At 35.0% G+C, this 18,553-nt stretch overlaps 1 protein-coding gene across 2 annotated transcripts in view; it reads left to right on the top strand.

Annotated features, from left to right (window-relative positions):
• LOC106058557 (E3 ubiquitin-protein ligase MIB2-like) overlaps window positions 1–17,565 on the top strand; it is a 39,853-nt gene extending 22,288 nt beyond the window's left edge. Inside the window, exons 11-13 of one of the 2 annotated variants that reach the window (XM_056040562.1) lie at window positions 11,889–12,010; window positions 13,287–13,394; window positions 13,866–17,565. In XM_056040562.1, coding sequence (XP_055896537.1) covers window positions 11,889–12,010; window positions 13,287–13,394; window positions 13,866–14,372 — 737 coding nt within the window. In that variant the 3' untranslated portion in view covers window positions 14,373–17,565. The other variant, XM_056040563.1, reaches the window with a different exon arrangement.
• The last annotated feature ends 988 nt before the right edge of the window (window positions 17,566–18,553 follow it).

Raw genomic sequence — 18,553 nt, 5'->3', positions numbered from 1 at the left:
CCAAGAAGTCATGGAAAGATCACTCTTTTTTATTTTTACCCCACGTAGTATTAGCGGCGAAAAAAGAGGGGGTGGAGGAGCACAAGTAATCTACTCTTTATTCACCCGTCACTAAATAGCAGGGTCGGATTCATCCGTTGTGGGGCCCTATGCGAAACGAATTTCGCGGGGCCAAGTTTGGTTAGGGATACGGATAATAAGTGATAATTAAGAATTTGTATTAGAAAATAAATTCGTCTTTACATTTTATTCACTCTTTACTACGTACAGGACTACTTTACGGGCCTTGCGTGTAGCGAAGTCATACAGTATATCATAAAATTTTTATTTCTTACAAAGATCACGCTAAATAGCAAGAATTACCAAATGTTTCAATCTATCTTCGAGAATTGTTGACCTCAAGTAATTCTTCATTAGTTTGAGGCGCAAGAAGCTTCTTTCACTAGATTCCACAATTATGGGTATTGCATAATGACGTTTTTTTTCATCGCGCGTAGGATTGGCGTTTTTCATGAATGACACCCCAAAATGACAATTTTTTGTCGATATATTTCAGGTAATTTTTTTTTTTTGAGTTTTCAAAAGATTTTAATAATTTCCTGAGATTTCCATGACTTTTTCGTATATTTTGCAATTTTAGGAGCTATCAAGGAGCTCCTGGTAAATCAGAAGGCTGCGGGAATTCTGTTATAAGTTATAAATAAAATTTTTATTTTAATAATTTACACCTAGAATTAGCGCGGGTCCTTCGAAAGTGCGGGGCCCACTGTGGTCGCATAGGTTGCATTGGCCTAAGGCCGGCCCTGCAAAATAACGGCGTATGCTACGCCGTGGGCTGACTAGTTTGTTATAAATCTCACAGCCTATTTTCTGTCTGTTCTAAATCTATCTACACGATAGAGTCTGTATAACTTAAATCAACTAGAGGCTACTATTTGAAAACATCCCACGTAAACTTCGTGGTAATAACAAACCAACTTAACTTTTTAAAATCATGTCCACGGACGAGGTCGTATAGATAATATAAACCCAAATAAACTTATGAACAAGCAAAATAAAAAAGAGTTGTTAAAAAGCTTATATCTTAGTGTAACGTATAAGTTTAAATAAACCTAAGCTAGGGTAATAAACTTAGTATATTTTTATCCCAGTATGGAAAACCCCACCCGCATGTGCATAGAAAAACCCATGACGTCATCGGAAACGCGTTAGGTAGCGCCTCCTAGGGAATGATTGGATTGGTTAAAGCAAGCGTTGGGGAGGAGTTAAGGAAACGATTGGATAAAAAGGGATTTAGAGCAATTAGTTTTGGAGATGTAATTTGAAGTGACAAGTCATATTGTTTATTAGTTGTGAAATTAGATCTAGTATTCATCTGAATCTATTTGTCTCCCAACTGCGAAAGAAGATATTCATTTGATGCAGTTTTATTTTGTATATTCTCTACATTATTGTGATTCCGAGTTTTTGAATTAAAGTTATGTATTTAAACTGAAAGGATCTTAGTTATTTGAATCTCTAAGACATACTTAGATCCAGAATCCCCGGCATCACAGCTACAACATATTATCACCTTCGACGAATAAGTATTTTCAACAACAAGAAGAAACCTGTGGTACTTAAGGTGAAAAAAGAAAATTACTTCCAATTATCTTAAGGTGGCAGGTTTAGCTCCCTTTCTACTATAGGAAACAAAAGTAATTACATACTACTATTTAATTGATTAACTAATTGGTTAATTTTTAGCGGCCCCCGAAAGGGGAAAGACGCTATTAGTTTTGTGCGAAATGTCTGACCGTCTGTCTTCCGTCCCGTTTAGATCTCGTAAACTAGAAAAGATATTGAAAATCTGACATCACAATATTTTAGACCATTCAAAGTTGTGATGCAACGGCTACTTTTTTTTTCTGAAAGCGAAAAATCTAATTTTTAAAATCAGTTATGCAAGCAGTTTTTTAAAGAGAAGAAGCTAATTAGTATGCATTATAAGTTAGACCTAATTTAAAATGAATAGTAATCTTATAAACTTCATTTTTATGAACATAATTTCTATTGTGGAAATAAGGATTCAAATAAGAGATTGAGCCTTTTCAAAACAATTGGGTCAATTATAAGACATCAGATAAGCCAAGGGAGGTGCGGTGGCTGAGTGGCAAAGCGCTTGGCTTCCTAACTGGGGGTCCGGGCTCAAATCCTGGTGAAGACTGGGATTTTCAACTTTGGAATCCTTGGGCGCCTCTGAGTCCACTCAGCCCTAATGGGTACCTGACATTAGTTGGGGAAAAGCATATGGTAGATTCTTATAACTGAACACCGACTTTCGGGAACTAGGTCAATTTTATATTTTATTTTTTTATTTGGTGAAGGTTTAACTTACAAAAAAACTGAAAGCAGATTCTTATTCTGCAACAAAAGTACTATAAAAATAGCTGTGTTCCTTTGTATTACATAGTCAAGATTTTATTTTAAAATAAATTAGGTCACTTCATGCTCCTATTTTGAACGCAGTTTTTGGGCTTTCTCCTTTAGTTGAACAGTGAGCACCGGTGTTGAACACCACTATGTAATTGCTAATAAATTATATCTGTGTTACTTAAAAATTATTTAGATTGTAGTAAAAGAAGTAGATTCAATTTCGCAATATCTATTTGTAGTCTATTTCCTCATATACTCTCTCTCTCTCTCTTTCTCTCTTTATATATATATATATAGAGAGAGAGAGAGAGATTATATATATATATATATCGTATATAGTTTATTTATTTAAATACCTATATAATCTATGTGTAGAAACAGACAGAAATAAATGTATATAGATTATAGAGCTATAAATTAATTATTTTAATTTAATAAACATGATATTTTCTACTAGGCTACTTGTATTTTCTCTCTGTCTTTCTTTTAACTCTCATCCAAGGACCCTCTTCTTGTTTTCATAATTTGGATGTTCGTTTTGTGACACCTTAACATCCCCTCCCTCCCATAGAGGCTTATAATTCTTTTCATGACTCTCTCCCCCTTCCCTCCACTGCCTGTTGGATAGTTTGTGACACTATTCGCTGAGTGTATACCTCTCCTCACCGCCAGCTTATCTTGCGTGATCACATGCAGTGGGCATGGTCTCTGGCTTCAAATTAGCAGCCTACACTTTTTCTTTCATTCATAAGTTATATATTCTAGATATCTCTATCTAGGTCATGTTTATTCATTGAAAAAATCATAGATTTATTAATCCCAATAATATTTCTTAATACGATTTTGCTGTGTTCAAAAAGGAGAATAAGCTGAATTCATTATTATTTGTTTGGACACCCCCTTTTTTAATTTTATTTAACAGCTAACGATATAAATGTGATTGGAATGTCTTTCTAAAGATGTTTGGAAGCTTATTTTGATATGCCCATCAGCCTACGATCAAACAGGCTCATGATATAGCCTTCATCCCTTATATGGGTATGAATTGCCGGGGGAGGTTAAAACAACAGCTTAGCATACATGGTTACCGAGAATCTAAATAACTGCCATCTGCTTTGGAAAAACGGAACAAAATTACCGGAACTTATCAAAAATTGGACATGCGCAGTCCCGACGTCGTTTTTAGCTCCAAACATAAAAAGAAATGAATTACAAACAAAAACACGCGACCCGTTCAAAAAGGAAAATTCGATGGGGTGTTCAAACTATAAGAGCCTCCTCTAGGCGGTTGGTCGTTGTGCTGCTACATGATACCCTCGTTAATCGTAGGCCACAAAAACAGATGAACTTTACATCATCTGTCCTATAGACCACAAGGTCTAAAAGGGGAACTAGTTAGGCCAGGTTCACATCTAACTTTACATTCACTTTCACCTATCCTTTGATCTGCGGGACCGTTGGGGCACTACACAAGATCTGTTAACCTTCTTTCTCCATTCTTATCTCTCATTTGTCTTTGATATAATTTCATTTGCATGTTCTTTCTGAAAATATTGAAGCCTGCCTGGATGGACCTTTTCGGGGGCCGATTTTGAGTTTGTGTTTCCACACAAACTGTCTTTTGTAACCTTGTTTTTTATTGATTCATGTTTTGTCAGGTACAAAGAATAATTGTGCAAAGCTTTAACTTGATCCGAGAATAAGAAGTGAGAGAAAAAAAAATGTAAAAAATGTTTGCCAGAGAGTCACAGTTCCAGTGACTTGATGTTAACTTTGTACAGACAAGAAGGTCGTAGAGATGTAGTGTAGCTCATGTTTTGTTGTCTGAAGTGTAGCTCATGTTTTGTTGTCTGAAGTGTAGCTCATGTTTTGTTGTCTGAAGTGTAGCTGATGTTTTGTTGTCTGAACTGTAGCTCATGTTTTTGTTGTCTGAAGTGTAGCTCATGTTTTGTTGTCTGAAGTGTAGCTCATGTTTTGTTGTCTGAAGTGTAGCTCATGTTTTGTTGTCTGAAGTGTAGTTCATGTTTTGTTGTCTGAAGTGTAGCTCATGTTTTGTTGTCTGAAGTGTAGCTCATGTTTTGTTGTCTGAAGTGTAGCTCATGTTTTGTTATCTGAAGTGTAGCTCATGTTTTGTTATCTGAAGTGTAGCTCATGTTTTGTTGTCTCAAGTGTAGCTCATGTTTTGTTGTCTGAAGTGTAGCTCATGTTTTGTTATCTGAAGTGTAGCTCATGTTTTGTTATCTGAAGTGTAGCTCATGTTTTGTTATCTGAAGTGTAGCTCATGTTTTAATATCTGAAGTGTAGCTCATGTTTTAATATCTGAAGTGTAGCTCATGTTTTAATATCTGAACTGTAGCTCATGTTTTAATATCTGAAGTGTAGCTCATGTTTTAATATCTGAAGTGTAGCTCATGTTTTAATATCTGAAGTGTAGCTCATGTTTTAATATCTGAAGTGTAGCTCATGTATTGTTATCTGAAGTGTAGCTCATGTTTTTTGTCCTAAGTGTAGCTCATGTTTTGTTGTCTGAAGTGTAGCTCATGTTTTGTTGTCTGAATTATAGCTCATGTTTTGTTGTCTGAAGTGTAGCTCATGTTTTGTTGTCTGAAGTGTAGTTCATGTTTTGTTGTCTGAAGTGTAGCTCATGTTTTGTTATCTGAACTGTAGTTCATGTTTTGTTAACTGAAGTGTAGTTCATGTTTTGTTATCTGAAGTGTAGCTCATGTTTTGGTATCTGAACTGTAGCTCATGTTTTGTTATCTGAACTGTAGCTCATGTTTTGTTGTCTGAAGTGTAGCTCATGTTTTGTTGACTGAACTGTAGTTCATGTTTTATTATCTGAACTGTAGCTCATGTTTTGTTGTCTGAACTGTAGTTCATGTTTTGTTGTCTGAACTGTAGCTCATGTATTTTTGTCTGAATTGTAGCTCATGTATTGTTGTCTGAACTGTAGCTCATGTATTGTTGTCTGAAGTGTAGCTCATGTTTTGTTGTCTGAAGTGTAGTTCATGTTTTGTTGTCTGAACTGTAGCTCATGTTTTGTTGTCTGAATTGTAGCTCATGTATTGTTGTCTGAACAGTAGCTCATGTATTGTTGTCTGAATTGTAGCTCATGTTTTGTTGTCTGAAGTGTAGTTCATGTTTTGTTGTCTGAACTGTAGCTCATGTTTTTGTTGTCTAAACTGTAGCTCATGTTTTGTTGTCTGAAGTGTAGCTCATGTTTTGTTGTCTGAAGTGTAGCTCATGTTTTGTTATCTGAAGTGTAGCTCATGTTTTGTTGTCTGAATTATAGCTCATGTTTTGTTGTCTGAACTGTAGCTCATGTATTATTGTCTGAAGTGTAGCTCATGTTTTAATATCTGAAGTGTAGCTCATGTTTTGTTTTCTGAAGTGTAGCTCATGTTTTGTTGTCTGAATTATAGCTCATGTTTTGTTGACTGAAGTGTAGCTCATGTTTTGTTTTCTGAAGTGTAGCTCATGTTTTGTTGTCTGAAGTGTAGCTCATGTTTTGTTGTCTGAATTATAGCTCATGTTTTGTTGTCTGAAGTGTAGCTCATGTTTTGTTTTCTGAAGTGTAGCTCATGTTTTGTTGTCTGCAGTGTAGCTCATGTTTTGTTGTCTGAAGTGTAGCTCATGTATTGTTATCTGAAGTGTAGCTCATGTTTTGTTGTCCTAAGTGTAGCTCATGTTTTGTTGTCTGAAGTGTAGCTCATGTTTTGTTGTCTGAATTATAGCTCATGTTTTGTTGTCTGAATTATAGCTCATGTTTTGTTGTCTGAAGTGTAGCTCATGTATTGTTATCTGAACTGTAGCTCATGTTTTGTTGTCTGAAGTGTAGCTCATGTTTTGTTGTCTGAAGTGTAGCTCATGTTTTGTTATCTGAACTGTAGTTCATGTTTTGTTATCTGAACTGTAGTTCATGTTTTGTTATCTGAACTGTAGTTCATGTTTTGTTGTCTGAATTGTAGCTCATGTTTTGTTATCTGAACTTTAGTTCATGTTTTGTTATCTGAAGTGTAGTTCATGTTTTGTTATCTGAAGTGTAGCTCATGTTTTGTTATCTGAACTGTAGCTCATGTTTTGTTATCTGAACTGCAGCTCATGTTTTGTTATCTGAACTGTAGCTCATGTTTTGTTGTCTGAAGTGTAGCTCATGTTTTGTTGTCTGAACTGTAGTTCATGTTTTGTTATCTGAACTGTAGCTCATGTTTTGTTGTCGGAACTGTAGTTCATAATTTGTTGTCTGAACTGTAGCTCATGTATTGTTGTCTGAATTGTAGCTCATGTATTGTTGTCTGAACTGTAGCTCATGTATTGTTGTCTGAAGTGTAGCTCATGTTTTGTTGTCTGAAGTATAGCACATGTTTTGTTGTCTGAAGTGTAGCTCATGTTTTGTTGTCTGAAGTGTAGCTCATGTATTGTTATCTGAAGTGTTGCTCATGTTTTGTTGTCCTAAGTGTAGCTCATGTTTTGTTGTCTGAAGTGTAGCTCATGTTTTGTTGTCTGAATTATAGCTCATGTTTTGTTGTCTGAAGTGTAGCTCATGTTTTGTTGTCTGAACTGTAGTTCATGTTTTGGTGTCTGAAGTGTAGTTCATGTTTTGTTGTCTGAAGTGTAGCTCATGTTTTGTTATCTGAACTGTAGTTCATGTTTTGTTAACTGAAGTGTAATTCATGTTTTGTTATCTGAAGTGTAGCTCATGTTTTGATATCTGAACTGTAGCTCATGTTTTGTTATCTGAACTGTAGCTCATGTTTTGTTGTCTGAACTGTAGTTCATGTTTTGTTGTCTGAACTGTAGCTCATGTATTGTTGTCTGAATTGTAGCTCATGTATTGTTGTCTGAACTGTAGCTCATGTATTGTTGTCTGAAGTGTAGCTCATGTTTTGTTGTCTGAAGTGTAGTTCATGTTTTGTTGTGTGAACTGTAGCTCATGTTTTGTTGTCTGAATTGTAGCTCATGTATTGTTGTCTGAACAGTAGCTCATGTATAGTTTTCTGAAGTGTAGCTCATGTTTTGTTGTCTGAAGTGTAGTTTATGTTTTGTTGTCTGAACTGTAGCTCATGTTTTTGTTGTCTAAACTGTAGCTCATGTTTTGTTGTCTGAAGTGTAGCTCATGTTTTGTTGTCTGAAGTGTAGCTCATGTTTTGTTATCTGAAGTGTAGCTCATGTTTTGTTGTCTGAATTATAGCTCATGTTTTGTTGTCTGAACTGTAGCTCATGTATTATTGTCTGAAGTGTAGCTCATGTTTTAATATCTGAAGTGTAACTCATGTTTTGTCTGAAGTGTAGCTCATGTTTTGTTATCTGAAGTGTAGCACATGTTTTGTTGTCTGAAGTGTAGCTCATGTTTTAATATCTGAAGTGTAGCTCATGTTTTGTTGTCTGAAGTGTAGCTCATGTTTTGTTGTCTGAAGTGTAGCTCATGTTTTGTTGTCTGAATTGTAGCTCTTGTATTATTGTCTAAACTGTAGCTCATGTTTTGTTGTCTGAAGTGTAGTTCATGTTTTGTTGTCTGAATTGTAGCTCATGTATTGTTGTCTGAATTATAGCTCATGTATTGTTGTCTGAAGTGTAGCTCATATTTTGTTGTCTGAAGTGTAGTTCATGTTTTGTTGTCTGAATTGTAGCTCATGTATTGTTGTCTGAATTATAGCTCATGTTTTGTTGTCTGAAGTGTAGCTCATGTTTTGTTGTCTAAGGTTTAGCTCATGTTTTGTTGTCTGAAGTGTAGCTCATGTTTTGTTGTCTGAAGTGTAGTTCATGTTTGGTTGTCTGAAGTGTATTTTATGTTTTGTTGTCTGAATTATAGCTCATGTTTTGTTGTCTGAAGTGTAGCTCATGTTTTGTTGTCTGAAGTGTAGCTCATGTTTTGTTGTCTGAAGTGTAGCTTATGTTTTGTTGTCTAAGTTTTAGCTCATGTCTTGTTGTCTGAAGTGTAGCTCATGTTTTGTTGTCTGAAGTGTAGTTCATGTTTGGTTGTCTGAAGTGTATTTTATGTTTTGTTGTCTGAATTATAGCTCATGTTTTGTTGTCTGAAGTGTAGCTCATGTTTTGTTGTCTGAAGTGTAGCTCATGTTTTGTTGTCTGAATTATAGCTCATGTTTTGTTGTCTGAAGTGTAGCTCATGTTTTGTTGTCTGAAGTGTAGCTCATGTTTTGTTGTCTGCAGTGTAGCTCATGTTTTGTTGTCTGAAGTGTAGCTCATGTTTTGTTGTCTGAATTATAGCTCATGTTTTGTTGTCTGAAGTGTAGCTCCTGTTTTGTTGTCTGAAGTGTAGCTCATGTTTTGTTATCTGAACTGTAGTTCATGTTTTGTTATCTGAACTGTAGTTCAAGTTTTGTTATCTGAACTGTAGTTCATGTTTTGTTGTCTGAATTGTAGCTCATGTTTTGTTATCTGAACATTAGTTCATGTCTTGTTATCTGAAGTGTAGTTCATGTTTTGTTATCTGAAGTGTAGCTCATGTTTTGTTATCTGAACTGTAGCTCATGTTTTGTTATCTGAACTGTAGCTCATGTTTTGTTATCTGAACTGTAGCTCATGTTTTGTTGTCTGAAGTGTAGCTCATGTTTTGTTGTCTGAACTGTAGTTCATGTTTTGTTATCTGAACTGTAGTTCATGTTTTGTTGTCTGAAGTGTAGCTCATGTATTATTGTCTGAAGTGTAGCTCATGTATTGTTGTCTGAATTGTAGCTCATGTATTATTGTCTGAACTGTAGCTCATGTTTTGTTGTATGAATTATAGCTCATGTATTGTTATCTGAAGTGTAGCTCATGTTTTGTTGTCTGAACTGTAGCTTATGTTTTGTTATCTGAACTGTAGCTCATGTTTTGTTGTCTGAAGTGTAGTTCATGTTTTGTTGTCTGAACTGAAGCTCATGTTTTGTTGTCTGAATTGTAGCTCATGTATTGTTGTCTCAACTGTAGCTCATGTATTGTTGTCTTAAGTGTAGTTCATGTTTTGTTGTCTGAACTGTAGCTCATGTTTTTGTTGTCTAATCTGTAGCTCATGTTTTGTTGTCTGAACTGTAGCTCATGTTTTGTTGTCTGAACTGTAGCTCATGTATTGTTGTCTGAAGTGTAGCTCATGTTTTGTTGTCTGAAGTATAGCACATGTTTTGTTGTCTGAAGTGTAGCTCATGTTTTGTTGTCTGAAGTGTAGCTCATGTATTGTTATCTGAAGTGTTGCTCATGTTTTGTTGTCCTAAGTGTAGCTCATGTTTTATTGTCTGAAGTGTAGCTCATGTTTTGTTGTCTGAATTATAGCTCATGTTTTGTTGTCTGAAGTGTAGCTCATGTTTTGGTGTCTGAAGTGTAGTTCATGTTTTGTTGTCTGAAGTGTAGCTCATGTTTTGTTATCTGAACTGTAGTTCATGTTTTGTTAACTGAAGTGTAGTTCATGTTTTGTTATCTGAAGTGTAGCTCATGTTTTGATATCTGAACTGTAGCTCATGTTTTGTTATCTGAACTGTAGCTCATGTTTTGTTGTCTGAAGTGTAGCTCATGTTTTGTTGTCTGAACTGTAGTTCATGTTTTATTATCTGAACTGTAGCTCATGTTTTGTTGTCTGAACTGTAGTTCATGTTTTGTTGTCTGAACTGTAGCTCATGTATTGTTGTTTGAATTGTAGCTCATGTATTGTTGTCTGAACTGTAGCTCATGTATTGTTGTCTGAAGTGTAGCTCATGTTTTGTTGTCTGAAGTGTAGTTCATGTTTTGTTGTGTGAACTGTAGCTCATGTTTTGTTGTCTGAATTGTAGCTCATGTATTGTTGTCTGAACAGTAGCTCATGTATAGTTTTCTGAAGTGTAGCTCATGTTTTGTTGTCTGAAGTGTAGTTTATGTTTTGTTGTCTGAACTGTAGCTCATGTTTTTGTTGTCTAAACTGTAGCTCATGTTTTGTTGTCTGAAGTGTAGCTCATGTTTTGTTGTCTGAAGTGTAGCTCATGTTTTGTTATCTGAAGTGTAGCTCATGTTTTGTTGTCTGAATTATAGCTCATGTTTTGTTGTCTGAACTGTAGCTCATGTATTATTGTCTGAAGTGTAGCTCATGTTTTAATATCTGAAGTGTAACTCATGTTTTGTTGTCTGAAGTGTAGCTCATGTTTTGTTGTCTGAAGTGTAGCTCATGTTTTGTTGTCTGAATTGTAGCTCTTGTATTATTGTCTAAACTGTAGCTCATGTTTTGTTGTCTGAAGTGTAGTTCATGTTTTGTTGTCTGAATTGTAGCTCATGTATTGTTGTCTGAATTATAGCTCATGTATTGTTGTCTGAAGTGTAGCTCATATTTTGTTGTCTGAAGTGTAGTTCATGTTTTGTTGTCTGAATTGTAGCTCATGTATTGTTGTCTGAATTATAGCTCATGTTTTGTTGTCTGAAGTGTAGCTCATGTTTTGTTGTCTAAGGTTTAGCTCATGTTTTGTTGTCTGAAGTGTAGCTCATGTTTTGTTGTCTGAAGTGTAGCTCATGTTTTGTTGTCTGAAGTGTAGCTTATGTTTTTTTGTCTACGTTTTAGCTCATGTCTTGTTGTCTGAAGTGTAGCTCATGTTTTGTTGTCTGAAGTGTAGCTCATGTTTTGTTATCTGAACTGTAGTTCATGTTTTGTTATCTGAACTGTAGTTCAAGTTTTGTTATCTGAACTGTAGTTCATGTTTTGTTGTCTGAATTGTAGCTCATGTTTTGTTATCTGAACATTAGTTCATGTCTTGTTATCTGAAGTGTAGTTCATGTTTTGTTATCTGAAGTGTAGCTCATGTTTTGTTGTCTGAACTCTAGCTCATGTTTTGTTATCTGAACTCTAGTTCATGTTTTGTTGTCTGAAGTGTAGCTCATGTTTTGTTGTCTGAAGTGTAGTTCATGTTTGGTTGTCTGAAGTGTATTTTATGTTTTGTTGTCTGAATTATAGCTCATGTTTTGTTGTCTGAAGTGTAGCTCATGTTTTGTTGTCTGAAGTGTAGCTCATGTTTTGTTGTCTGAATTATAGCTCATGTTTTGTTGTCTGAAGTGTAGCTCATGTTTTGTTGTCTGAAGTGTAGCTCATGTTTTGTTGTCTGCAGTGTAGCTCATGTTTTGTTGTCTGAAGTGTAGCTCATGTTTTGTTATCTGAACTGTAGTTCATGTTTTGTTATCTGAACTGTAGTTCAAGTTTTGTTATCTGAACTGTAGTTCATGTTTTGTTGTCTGAATTGTAGCTCATGTTTTGTTATCTGAACATTAGTTCATGTCTTGTTATCTGAAGTGTAGTTCATGTTTTGTTGTCTGAAGTGTAGCTCATATTTTGTTGTCTGAAGTGTAGCTCATGTTTTGTTGTCTGAAGTGTAGCTCATGTTTTGTTGTCTGAAGTGTAGCTCATGTTTTGTTGTCTGAAGTGTAGCTCATGTTTTTTTGTCTGAAGTATAGCTCATGTTTTGTTGTCTGAAGTGTAGCTCAAGTTTTGTTGTCTGAAGTGTATTCATGTAATGTTGTTAAAGGTAAAGTGGAGGTCTCTCCATGTGAACTTAATGTCGGGGATACAGTCAGATGTTGTTACGATGCTGACCTGGTCAAGTTGTTACAAAATGGCCATGGAGGTTGGAATGAGGACATGAGAAAGGTTAGAGTTTATGTATGAGATTTGATGACGTCTACTAATTAATGACTAATAAAATAAATGTTTAATAAATCTGATCATTTATCTAGCTAGACATTTTTGTATCCAGCCAAAATATCTTTTTTTTTTATCCAGCCAAAATACCTTTTTTTTTACTATAGCTAGAAACGAAAACAAAACCAAGTATGTTCTAATGACTGGAGAAAATCAGACAAAAGAACAATCTCTTCAAATTACTAACCACAAGTTTGAAAGCCCTTTAAATATTTAGGACGTTCCAACAATGACCTAATGATAGAAGTAAAGAAGGAACAACTAGCGGCATGCAACAGAGCTTTCTAATAGCACACAACTTATACTTCAAAGCAAACATATCTAAGAAAACTATCTACAAAACAATCCTAAGACCAGAAGTTATGTATGCAAGTGAAACCTAGACGCTGACAAAAGTTACAGAAAATCTGCTCAATACTTGGGCTCAATACTTGGGCCCTCAACAGGATAGATCAGAATGAAAAGATGTGCTAGTCTCAGGCCAGGGCCCTCCACAGGATAGATCAGAATGGAGAGATGTGCTAGTCTCAGGCCTGGGTCCTCCACAGGATAGATCAGAATGGAGAGATGTGGTAGTCTCAGGCCTGGGCCCTCAACAGGATAGATCAAAATGGAAAGATATGCCAGTCTCAGGCCTGGGCCCTCCACAGGATAGATCAGAATGGAGAGATGTGGTAGTCTCAGGCCTGGGTCCTCCACAGGATAGATCAGAATGGAGAGATGTGCTAGTCTCAGGCCTGGGTCCTCCACAGGATAGATCAGAATGGAAAGATGCGCTAGTCTCAGGCCAGGACCCTCCACAGGATAGATCAGAATGGAGAGATGTGCTAGTCTCAGGCCAGGACCCTCCACAGGATAGATCAGAATGGAAAGATGTGCTAGTCTCAGGCCAGGGCCCTCCACAGGATAGATCAGAATGGAGAGATGTGCTAGTTCAGGCCAGGGCCCTCCATGTGCTGTAGTGCCACTGGAAATTGATGGATGTATGTATAAACCTAAAAACTATTTTCTAAATAAAAAAAATTGTATAGTTTCATTCATACAATTTGAATTCCAAGTTTCAAGAACCAAAACAAAGGGCACACGCTCAGAAGTTTATTACGTAGCATTCCTAATTGTATAAAATCTCTTTCATTACATCACGTGACTAATCCCAAAGCATATTTATGTATTGATTGATTTATTGTTGTACCTAACTAGTATGTGTATGCGTGCTGTATTTCAGTATGTATGTTTGAATGGTGTAGTAGATAAAATATTCAGCTACAATGCTGCCATTGTGAAATATGGAGATGGAAAAAGATGGTGTTTTAATCAAGATGCCCTAAGCAAGGTAATGAGCATTTAATCAAATGTATTTCTCTTTATTTTAAATGTAATTTTAGAACGTGATCGATAAAAATCATCGTTTGTCCTTGACCAAAAAGTGTTGTTAGGATTTTATGCACCGCCTGAATTGTCTACATCAAAGTATCTAACTCAAACTAAACTCTATCAGCTTTTCTTTGTCTGCGTATTCTGTACACTGAACTCTCACTAATAATAGTCCAAAAGAATTCTGCCAAGCAATGTGTCGGCACTAACGTCGGTATCACCTGTGATTGTTTTTTATGTTATCATTTTGATAACCTAACCAGTATCACCTGTGATTGTTTTATGTTATCATTTTGATAACCTAGCCAGTATCACCTGTGATTGTTTTATGTTATCATTTTGATAACCTAACCAGTATCACCTGTGATTGTTTTATGTTATCATTTTGATAACCTAACCAGTATCACCTGTGATTGTTTTATGTTTTCAGGTTAATAGCCTAACCAGTGTCACTTGCAGCCCAATGGATTCCTCTGTGGTTAGAAAAGTGATAGAATTAGGCTTTGACCGGCGGACTATTGAAGATGTTACGTTGAAACAGTTTTCAGAAGGCCGTGGCTATTTTAGTACCGTGGAAGATCTAATGGACAAAGTTTTAGAGACGCAACAACAGAGGTCAGCGTCTAGTGGCATGGAGCAATCTACCAGTGAAGTCGTCATAAGTGAAAATCAAAAGGCTGATGTCACTTTGGGCTCTATATTGACGTCTGATAGAGTCAATGCATCAGAAACGCTCAGTGAGAACCAGAGGCTTGCAGAAGAGAATCGCCAGCTCAAAGAACGACACCAGTGCAAGATTTGTTTGGAGAATGATGTCAGTATGACCTTTGTGCCCTGTGGTCACTTGGTTTCTTGTGACACATGCTCGACTGACCTGAAAGATTGTCCCATGTGTCGTTGCAAGATTGAAAGCACTTTACGAACATTTATTTCTTAATATTATTTGTCACCTCAAATTTCCAAATGACTCTATCAAAGAAATGTCATTAGTTGTTCATGGAAGAATTCAAGAGAATTGAACCTATTAGTTTGATGAAATGTACATTTTAATACAGAACCTATTTCAGTCATCAATTTAGTTTTTGTACAGTAAGAATGAAGACACATTCCTTTCACGTAATTTTGATTTCTATTGATTTCATCACAATAACTGACTTATGTAGTAAAAATTTTTGGATGAGGCTCCAACCAAGTCATTTCTCGGTCAGAAGTAAACATCAAGAACGAAGCCAGTGACTTGCCGGTTCACCTCTTGGCATTGACCAACTATGTGACCAACTATATGACCAACTATGTGACCAACTATATGACAATCTACTTTCTGCATCTACTGTAGGAATTGGTATAGACCAATCACCTCATAAGCCCTGGTCCTTTTAGTTCGCTTTTAAATGATAAAAGAGGGGGGGGGGAGAGGTATTATTTGTGTATTTACTTTTGTATCTTAAGTGTTTTGTTTTTATTTTACACTCACTCTGCGTCCTTCTTTGAATCGTTGAGTGCACAAGGTGTTTGCCACTTGTGTTCACCTTTACATATAACTCATCCAGCCATTATGGTGTTGTCTTTGAACAATTGCCTAGAACTCTATTTCCTCTTTCTGTCAATGTTTCCAAGATTTGGCAGTGTCTTCCTAACCGGATCATGTTTTTCATATATCGAACTGTGAGCAAGCTTCTTACTTTGATTTTTCATGTTTGAATTTTGTAAAGATTAATTTTTTGTGTAATATTTTATTGAAATACTTTGTTGTTGTTGTTGTTACTGTTGTTGCTGATGTTGTTGTTGTTGTTACTGTTGTTGCTGATGTTGTTCTTTCAAAGAGTTGAAGTTGAACAGGTTCGAATGTGAATGTGTGCAAAACGTTTCTAGAAATAATTCACTCGAATATATGTTTTCAAAGTTTATGAATATAATCTCTCTAATTATTCAGTAGAATGTATCTTTTCAAAGTTTATGAATATAATCTCTCTCATTATTCACTAGAATGTATCTTTTCAAAGTTTATGAATATAATCTCTCTCATTATTCACTAGAATGTATGTTTTCAAAGTTTATGAATTTAATCTCTCTAATTATTCACTAGAATGTATGTTTTCAAAGTTTATGAATTTAATCTCTCTCATTATTCACTAGAATGTATGTTTTCAAAGTTTATGAATTTAATCTCTCTAATTATTCACTAGAATGTATGTTTTCAAAGTTTGTGAATTTAATCTCTCTCATTATTCACTATAATGTATGTTTTCAAAGTTTATGAATTTAATCTCTCTAATTATTTACTAGAATGTATGTTTTCAAAGTTTATGAATTTAATCTCTCTAATTATTCACTAGAATGTATGTTTTCAAAGTTTATGAATATAATCTCTCTCATTATTCACTAGAATGTATGTTTTCAAAGTTTATGAATTTAATCTCTCTAATTATTCACTAGAATGTATGTTTTCAAAGTTTATGAATATAATCTCTCTCATTATTCACTAGAATGTATGTTTTCAAAGTTTATGAATTTAATCTCTCTAATTATTCACTAGAATGTATGTTTTCAAAGTTTGTGAATTTAATCTCTCTAATTATTCACTAGAATGTATGTTTTCAAAGTTTATGAATAGAATATCTCTCATTATGTAGATCTGCATTGATGGAGGGCTAATACAAATGTGCTGCTGTATCTATAAAATAAACATAGTGTACGTGTAATGTACTAATGTATATATATTTATAGCTCCTCCTTCGTGATCGAAGATGAGCACATTTCTCAAATCCTATTGAAGATGATTGCAGTCCAAACACTTTTTGAAATCTATCACGCCTCGTGCTGCTGAAACATCATTAGCATCTCACTATCACACATCACAGTCCTAGAAGTCGATGGACTGTACTGCTACACATCATCAGTCCTAGAAGTCGATGGACTGTACTGCTACACATCACAGTCCTAGAAGTCGATGGACTGTACTGCTACACATCATCAGTCCTAGAAGTCGATAGACTGTACTGCTTGTCAATGACAGAAGTTATTTGAAAATTCGGAAACAGCTCAGGACATTAATATGTGAGAACAAAAACATAATCAGCAATATCTTTGGTCCACACATTCTTGCAAAAGTGCTACTGGAGTTGATTGACATTATCTTTTTTGGAATAGTTAGGCTACATATGCAAGTAACCATGGTGCAGAGAAACTATTCTCAGTAGACTGCTGGGACACAGACGAGAATGGAACAAACAAGATGAAACATCTAAAACCATAGCAACATACCTAAAATAAATTATCGAGAAATAGAATGTATCATCTAAGTGTGCTGCGTTCGCACTAGACAATACCAATGTAAAGAAAGAAAGAGTGATTTGAAATAAGCTTTGTAAAAATCATCTTAGGATCGAAATAATCGATTCCGTTTTAACTGTTCTGTAATTATATTCTTTTTTTTTTTTTTGAAGAAACGTCTGTGATCTATAATATCAAAAAGTCTCCAAAGCATTTAATTAGGCCCAGTGGCGTCACTAGGGTGGGTGTCACCCTGTGTGGTCAGCTCAGGGTGTCACCCCCCTCTCCTTTAAATTTTTGTTTCGTTTTTTTTTTGTTGAGCAGTAATACATCTAGTTTATAATTACCTGTGTTATTTGATTGTTGAACATCTATAAAATGAGTGCCTTTTAAATTTTGAAATTGTTTAATAGAATTTAATTATAGTTCACTGGGTTTGTGTAGTCATGTGAAACTCTGCACGCATCATTAATCTTCGAAATCGAAGATATTTCCATTAATGTATAGTTCAATTTTACAAAAATGCAAGCATAAGTAAATTACACTGTTGTTGTTTTTTTCTGGATTTCAAACTTGAAAACCTACCATTAACCTAATCAAAGTTAATGTCTTTTCGTTAACGATTTCATTTTGAATCAATTTCCGTTGTGAAAGTGTCATCTGTTCCTTTGTTTCAAACATTTCTTAATTTTAATTTAAAAATAATTTTTCCCATGAAGCCAAACATATGCAGATGGTTACAAATGGTTGATGGCTTTGTTAAATGATTTAGAAATATTCTTTAAGGTCTTAGTGGCATATGAATCATGCACTATCAATGTTTTTTTTTTCTTCAAGAATAAATTTTGTTGCTTTTAGACCCTTTCTCAGTCCTTGTATTTCTGTTTGAATGTCGCCTTTGAATGTCATATACGCCACTAATTGAAACTGACATCTACAATACTTCGTCGGTTGTTGAACTAAAGAATTTCTGGTTGGATAGCTCCAAATGTATCTGCTACATCAATGCTTGCTTCCAGTAGGAGTTGAAGCTCAACGTTACGATCAATGCACATAAGAATGAACCTCTTTTTTCTCTTCTTAAAGAGTAAGTCCGACAACTTGCGATTGCTTGCCTGACATTTTCTTCTTGTTTTTATTATTGTTTTTTTTTCCTCCTGAATCACAGTGTTTTGTTTTTTTTTCAGAACAGCCTAATTTTTAATAACACTTTTGCGCTAACGTGTTATGCTTTTGTTAAAGAAAAGGTTTAATTAATCACCACATTATCAATAGTTTAAAGATAGGCCTACTCGTGTGTATCATTGGCTTTCTAGTAAACCCCCCCCCAAAAAAAAAAAAGTAATGATTGGTAAAAAAAAAAAGATCTTAAGCTGCCCTGTAGTGGCTATAATTTCAGAACGAAAAAACTTTTTTTAAAACAAATGTTGACCACATAGATTGAGTGAATGTTATACACATCTATTAAACAGCTTTTCTGTTGGTTCTTAATAATTTCCTGTTTTCCTCCATGGTTCCAGACATTGAAGCTGCATTTTCATACCCACATATAAATTAAGCTCACCCTTCTCTAGACATTTTAAGATAATAAGTTGATCTCATTAGCTTTTTTTTCCTTCTTTAAAATCTTAAGACTTGTGAAATTGATTAATTTGTGCTAAGTCAGACGTGCTCTCAAACAAAATACAAAGGTGCTTACAGTCATTCTGACACTAATATCTTTTACGTCGTTTGCTAAAACATTGTAAACTTTTGAACATTACAGATGTACTTTCAGCTATAGCTAGGCTTTATCTAAATAACATTTCCATTATGTCATGAAAATTCAGACTCTTTATTAATATG

This window comes from Biomphalaria glabrata, chromosome 9 (genome assembly GCF_947242115.1).
Source record: "Biomphalaria glabrata chromosome 9, xgBioGlab47.1, whole genome shotgun sequence".
Classification (NCBI taxonomy): Eukaryota; Metazoa; Mollusca; class Gastropoda; family Planorbidae; genus Biomphalaria; species Biomphalaria glabrata.
The sequence above is the reverse complement of the archived record's forward strand: the minus strand, read 5'-3'. Positions and strand labels throughout refer to the sequence as shown.